Source organism: Morus notabilis, unplaced genomic scaffold (assembly GCF_000414095.1).
Source record: "Morus notabilis unplaced genomic scaffold, ASM41409v2 Scaffold24, whole genome shotgun sequence".
Classification (NCBI taxonomy): Eukaryota; Viridiplantae; Streptophyta; class Magnoliopsida; order Rosales; family Moraceae; genus Morus; species Morus notabilis.
In genome coordinates this window covers 3,595-11,380 of record NW_010368056.1, presented here as the reverse complement: position 1 = coordinate 11,380, position 7,786 = coordinate 3,595, and the positions used below count along the sequence as shown (strand labels likewise).

Here is a 7,786-nt window from a genome sequence, read left to right as displayed (position 1 = left end):
GATGAATATTTGTATAGAGATATAGGCTTGATATCACCTACACATTCTTTATGCGGCACTCGAGAAAGGGTATAAGGATATACATCACTCTAGGTTCTTGAGAACGTTGAGTTAGGTTAGGCACATTACTACGGAGAAACATAATCACAATAGAGTGAAGTCAATACCCTAGCATTTTTATCATATTGATTTTCCGTTCTAATTTCAACACGTATATTAATTACTGTCATCTTTCCTTTTGATTTAGTTTTCCTTTATTTTAGTTTTTCTTTGAGTTTATCACATCCAAATTTGATCGCTTAGATAAAGTTAAGATATGATATTCACAATAGTTAGTTTATATTCTTAACGTCAATCCTCGTGGGACGATATCGGTCTTCGGACCACTTTATTACTTGTACGACTTGTGCACTTGCGAGCATAGTCAAATTATATTTGCAACATCTACTCAACGGAAAGCTTTGTCAGTTTTGAAGAATCTGAAGGTGTGATTATGTGGTGATTGTTCTCTAGTTTCTGCCTGCATTGGAATTTCATACTTTGCTCCAAATTTTGTTTTACAACAAATAGAAAGTGGCAGAATTATTAATTTCCTATATTTACTGCACATCTGAGTTGTGGAGCCTGAAATCGATGAATAATCAGTTGAATGAGACGATAGTGTTTGAAAATGTTTCATGACTAATGGGTTTTTTCCATTATTCTATTTGGATTGTAGGAACTCAAGGCATCGAATTATCCCATTAGTACCACTTTCAGGAACCCAAGGCATCGAATTTGGATTGAAGGGTTTCTTCATTAGTAAAAATGAGTTATTGTAATTTCATATGCAGTTTTTGATGGGCTCTTTTTTTTTTTTTTTTTTTTTTATGTATTCACGTGTGTGTATTTTGTATTTTGTTCTTTCCATGCATGCCATGTTTTGTAATTTTGAATGAATTGTCTACTTCATATAAGATGTTTGTTATATGATTTTTATCTACCTTACATTTTGATTTTTTTGTCCTACTCACGGACAAATGTAAAAGAGGTTGCATATATTCATTCATTCAGTTACACGTTTTCTTTTCAGTTGGTTTTTTTATCCTTGTGAGCTTTTATACTTTGGTCTCTGTGGATGGAACAGAATGGTATAATTTTTTAGGAAAAGGCGATGGGGCCAATTGATATTTTTGAGAAGGCAAAGTTCTATGCCAAAAACAATTCCACAACTCGAAGACTACAACTGTCCCTGAGTAATTGTCACTAATGCTTCTTTTAGTTGTAATTATATTGTGAATGAAAAAATAGAAAAAAAAAGAATTAATTATCATAAATTTATTGTTAAAAAATTCAAAATCAAAACATTATGTGTTTTTAAAGTTAAACAAGTATTTTTAAATACCAAAATTAATTATATATATTTAAATTTCATATCATGTCTATTTTGGTCATTTTACATACCCACAGCAATTCCACCTTAAAATTTACCAAACGCTATTTACTGATTTTGGAACCAACACAGCTACTATAATTACAATTTACCAAACACTCAACTGCTTCTTGAAACAGCTGCTTTTTCTTTCAGCACAACTAAAAGCACTTTTTTTAAAATCCACAGCATTACCAAACTAAGCCAATGTCTATTTGGGATAGAGGTGGAACGAAACACTACTTGAAACACATATAAAGTTAGTATGTTTAGATTCATTATAAATGAATTTGAGTTATAATCGGGTTGACACGGTTAACATAATTAATAAACGTGTTGGGTTAGAGTTGATCTCCTAACACAAAGTGACACGTATTGACACGATTAACTATATGTGTCATCTGCAATTTAATGATATGTCATATAACATAAAAATTTATGACATATTAAATACAAATAATATGAATTCTAATATTTATAGGTAAAATTCATTTATTTTTCTTTAAAAAAAAAATAAATTGATCAATGTTAAATCTGTAAACGTGTTAAATAAGTTCTTATTATATTAATTATTTATTCAATATATTAATTTAAAAAGTTATATAAATTGACACGATTAATAAATACATCGTGTTTGGATTGATATTTTTGACATATTTAATAAAAAGATCGTGTTTGAGTTGATATTTTCTAAAATGATTAATAAATGAATTGACACAAACACGATCTATTAACATGAATTGTCACCTAGTTTGGAGGCTGATGAAACTTCCAATATGTATAAAAGAAAAAAAAAATCAAAAGATACAAAATACTGGTATTGGAAATATATCACCTTATAGATAGCTGCACTCGTGAGACCATCTTCACGATTCGGGACAAAAATCAAAACCAGAATTCTAACTCACGTGATGGAAAGACCAGCAAAAAAAACTTGATGGAAAAATAGAGCAATTAAGGGGATTCGTTTTGCAAGACTTTGGCATTGTCATAGTTTCAATGAAATTCTCTTCATCTTAATCACGCCGGTATAACAGTAGCAACTTGAAAGAAATTAAGAAGCAGCAGTCAATAGATTTTAAAAATCTAATGATGAGTTTTTAATCAGTAAACATGGCACCCTCTAAAACCACCTCCGGGGGTTAAATGTTGCTGCAATTGGTCTCTAACCAAAAGTGTTTGACAAATTTGTACAGTTAAAACCTAAGTTTTGTTTAAAGAATGCTAAAATGAGACTTCCCAAAGTAAATTTGCTTCCCTGCTTTGCTTTTTAGTTTGTTGTTATGAAGTCCCCTCCTGTCCAGCAGCATGAAGCAGTTCGTCCGGGGTCGCAGCGGGGTCGAGATCCCAACATTTCTCCGGGAAATCACTCTCTTCTTCCTTTAGCAACCAGGATGGCACCTGGTGCGAGAAGCGCACCATCTCCCTCCGTGGAATCCACCGTATTGCACCCTTGTCAGAGTTCCTGCCGTATACTGTCTTGAATCCTGTCACTTTCACAAGAGGAGAAACACAAACACCGAGCTCTTCAGAGTAGTCATCAAGAACCTCCACCATTTCATACTGGTGCCTCACTTCGTCTGGAGTTGATCTGTCCCAATCCGGCGACCAATTCCGATAAACAGCCCAAATATCTCCACTTCTAGGGTATATCCGAACACAGCCTCCTCTACCAGCTTTTTCCCGGCTCAAAACATGAGAAAAAATGTTAACTTGTTCGACAACATCAGAGGTCCATGCCCTGAAGTTTCCACAAGATTTAGTAAAACCACAATCCAGCCAGTTTACAATCCCGAATTCAGTGTCCGTTTTCGAGTTCAAGTAAGTGATGTGAATCTTAAACGGTTTAACTGATATCACTTCACGTATCAGGCAGTACAAACGGGGCATTCCGTCTTCTTCGTCGTACAGAGCCCATATTTGTTTTGGCTTGAAGCATTCCTCTGATCTATCCTTGTCAAAATCGTGGAAATCAGGGTCAGGGACAGTAATAGAAAGTGGAGCAGCTTTATTTCCATGTAATTGGCGACCAAAACCATCGGAGTCTTGTCCTCTCTTTGCTTCTTTAACTACCATGGCACAACCAATTTCACTCTTTGCTTTCGCGTTCTTAACTGCAGCTTCTGCTGCTGACGCCAACTTGATCTCTTCCAACTTCTTCAGAATTTCAGCCCTCGCCTTCTCAATCAACAACTTCCTAGCATCAAATGCAGGAGCAGCGGAGCAACGTCTGTTTGGAACTTCAACTGGACAAGACAATTTATGATCCTGCCCAATACTGGCATTTCCGTTCTCCACTTTCGTCTCTAAAGCAGATTTTGGTTCGATTTCTAGAGACCCATTACGGAAACTAGTGTCCACCACAACTTTCCTTCTCTTATCGGGTTTACCAACCTTAGATGCTGGCGATTCATTGTAGCCAGCGGAAAATTTTGAATTTGCATTAGCCACAACATTTTTCATGGAACGTTTTCCATTGGCTCTTGACTTTACATTCACTCCAGCTATGTTGACATGTCCGTGAGCGTTATAAATAGCATCAGGGGTCATAGAAGACGGTCCAGTAGGACCCACAACTCCAACAGAAGTTCCAGAAAATGAGCTCCACTGAAACGACACATTTGAAACGTATTCATATCCATGTCCAGAATGAAGACCCGAGACCCCATTTCCTGAGAAAAAAGTAGCACTAGATGGAACATATGTAACCCCATCATATCCATGGCTTGCATATCCATTACTGGGAACATAGGGCCAAGGAGTATAAGGAAACGACCCAGTTGCCGGGGCTGTCCCAGTTTCCACAGCAATGAAAACGCCACGGCAGTTCTTACAAGAAAGCCTCTTGTTCACGTACTTTCGGAGATACTCGTACTGAACTTTACAGGAGGTGCAAACAGTCCAGAAAGTGTCAAGCCTAGCACGAGGAGCTGAATTGGAACAATTATTGAAACCTGTAACACCACCAGCATGAACAGAGGATACATTTGTCTGGTTAACCACAGTGGTGGATTGTTGTTTGTTTCTCTGATGATCATAAGACCTTTTTCTAGCATTATCCGACAACAAGGTCCACGCCTCCGAAACAAGTTTGAAAGCACCATCAGCTCCCACACATTTGTTCTTATCAGGATGAAGCAAAACGGCCATCTTCCTGTACTGTTTCTTCACTGCATCTTTATCCGCAAACGGCTTTAATCCGAGAATTGAATAGTAATCCACTTCACCATTGAATTTATCCTCAGATGCAATGTAGACTTCGAATGTGGCCACCATTTGAGATATGCCCTCAAGTCCTGGGAACAGTTTTTTGGCCTTTAGCGCATAATTTCTCGCGTCAGTAAAGTTTTTCTCAAAAAATCGCTTCTCGGCAATCTCTTTCGCTTTCAGAGCCTCTTCTTTGTTTGCTTCCATGTGGGAACGAACTCAAATCACATCAAAACAAGAATTTTTGAGAGAAAAGCTTATAACCAACCCAACGTGCTGAACCATGGAAGACGCCCAATTCTCAAGCGTACCCACATTTTCATTTCTGCAAATAATTAGTAATAAATTATATTTAAAAAAAAAAATAGGGAACTCCATGGCTATCAACCTCAACTCATATTTTCAAACAAAGAACTGCGTAAGTGACTAAATCGTACATATTTTCCCAGGTAAAAGACTTGATGACATTAAAGGCGGAAAAAGCTGTTTCTTACGTTTTCAATACGAGCTGAACAAAAAAGTCCAAATCTCAACACATGATTAAAGCTTTTTTTTTTTTTTTTTTTGCTTGAACATGATTTAAGCTTAATTAAACAGAAATTAACCAAAGAAATTAGAAACTTTACAATCACAAAAGAGATTTGGACTTCAAATTTTCTTTCGATTATAACGATATAAATGCAAAGGACAGGAAAAAAAAATAAAAATAAAAATATCATTTTCCTTCAGTTTCCTCGGTTTTTCCAAAATCCAAATCAAGCCCATTTTTCTAAACCACAAAACAGGAAAAGAATCAGCTAAATATCCCGATCGAGATCCAAATTTCATAAAATCTCAAAGCCGAAGACACAAAATGCGCAGAGATCGAAATCCCAAACCCAAAAGAACTACAAAATTACACATCTCAAAGCTCATATTCCACTCCTGAAATGCAGAAAACAACTAAAAAAAATTAAAGTACACCACTAACAGTAATATTTAAATAAAAAAAAACTTACTGAAAGTTGAGCAGAAGTAGTGGAGGCGAAGAAGACGACCCAGATCGCCACGTGTACTTCGGAGCTCGAGCTAAATCAAGCTCGGCAAATCGTGAATCGCACTGTACCAAAAGCACAGACACAGAGAAAAACGCAATTTTTTTTTAAAGTTATGTTGTTAAGTGGAGAGAGAGAGTTCCAAGTAGGGAGAGTTTTCTAGGGTTTGCCAAACAAAGAATTCAGAGAATCGAATTGGGGGAAAATAATTCCGGCTACTCGGCGGCGACGAAGAATCGGAGATTCCCGTCGATTAAGCCGATCGGAAATGGCGAAGCTGAATTTACTGGTAATAAAAATTAAAAATTTTGGTTTTTTTTTTCGTATTTTTGTTTTTTCCCGGATAATTTTTTGTTTTTTCAGCGAAGAGTAAACGGTATGTTAATAGTGTTTAATGGTAAAGGGATGCTATTTTGCGCAGTGGTGCGTTATGGGCATATCTTTGTTGCCTTTTCTGTTTGGGTTTAGAAGGGTACGTTTGGTAGTGGGTGGAAATGGGTTGTGTTATTATTATTATATATAAATATTTTTATTAATATATTTTATTATTTGATATTTGGTAATTGGTAATTGGTTCATCCCATTATTATGAGCTAATATTAGGTAAGAGACAAATAATAATATTATACAGAAATGGAGAAAATGGTCCCTGTTTTTGTTCTTCTTTTCTTTTGTTTTCTTATTATATGGTATTCTAGCCAATAGTATAATAACCTTCCTTCAAGAGAGTTTAATGTCTATTATTTTATGACCGTTTACACTAAATGGGAAAAAAAATATCTGTTTCTTTTTGTTTTATTTCCTTTTGTTTTCTTGCATGGTATGCAAGCTAATATATAACTGCATGGATTTATTATGAGATTAGAGAGTATAGTTTCTGTCATTTTAGGACATCTTACAGATATTGCTATGGAGTTTTTTGTTTTGCTAATCGATCGATATTACTAAGGATTTATTTACTTTATTTGAGAACCAGCTGTATTTTTTTTAGAACTTCAAACCTCAAATTTAAATATGAAAGATTCCATTTTTCAAGGAACTCATTTTTCAATTGCAACGCTTCTCTTATCACCATAGTTAGTTTTTTATTTTTATTTTTATTTTTTTTCCTGACTTGCATTATATGTGTACCTCGATACATTGTCTACTTTCTAGCTACAACACTACAAAGAATACAAATAATACGTCAAATAGTAATTACCATTTTACTTCATCATTAAAATATGTAGAAAAACAAGACAAATACCTTTTTACTCATTATTTTTAATTAATATCATTTTTAGTCAAATAATTATGGGCTTGTTCTTTTACAAGTATTCTTGAGTTAAGTTTTTGAGTTGAGTTTGAGTTATAACTTGAGTTGAAGTTGTAACTTGAGTTTGCGCTTGGTTGTCTATACTTGAGTTATGGTTTGAGTTAAGAATTTTTTTGAATTTGTGTTTGTTTGTGATAAAACTTGAGTTGTGAATAGTGGATATCATTTTTTTTCCTTTAACAATTTTATTCAATTCTTTTACAATTTTTTTTATTTTCCGAATTTATTATATTTTTTTTGTAATTGAATATGAATAATTTAAATTAGTTGTAAATAATTATTAGTAATCTGGTAATTTTATAAAACACATAATTACAAAAGTAAAAAATAATAAAAATAAAAAGTAGAATATCAGTTTTCATTTTAATTAAGTTCAAAAATACAACAATAAATACATAAATTATAACATGAGTATTTAAAGACCCTATAACATAATATCGTCGCATATCAACGTCTTTTGAATGAGGGCTATTAGTGTGCACGACGGTGACGGTACATTGCCCACATTGTACGCGACCTTGCATCCCTTAAAGCATTCATCTCCACTTCTGCATTAGAATCCAATGGTTGACCCTCATGGTTAGTATTATCATTAATGTCCTCATCAACATTCTGTGGATCAATGTCTGCAACCGGAACGCCATCTTGTGAGTATTGGTCCAATAGGCTGTCCCCATTACGGTACATATGGATAAAATTATGTATTATAACACACGCTACTGGAATCATAACTTGTTTGGTCATGGGATAACGGTTAATGGTTCTCAAAATACGAAATCTAGCCTTCCACACACCAAATGTTCTTTCAATGACATTACG

At 34.6% G+C, this 7,786-nt stretch overlaps 1 protein-coding gene across 1 annotated transcript; it reads right to left on the bottom strand.

Moving 5' to 3' along the window:
- Nucleotides 1-2,455: 2,455 nt before the first annotated feature.
- LOC21402909 lies at nucleotides 2,456-6,109 on the bottom strand. The gene is made up of 2 exons (XM_010114462.2): nucleotides 5,617-6,109; nucleotides 2,456-4,943 (listed from the first exon to the last, which is right to left on the bottom strand). Exon 2 carries the CDS (start codon nucleotides 4,823-4,825, stop codon nucleotides 2,693-2,695), a length of 2,133 nt encoding a protein of 710 aa, XP_010112764.1. The 5' UTR covers nucleotides 4,826-4,943; nucleotides 5,617-6,109; the 3' UTR covers nucleotides 2,456-2,692.
- Nucleotides 6,110-7,786: the final 1,677 nt, after the last annotated feature.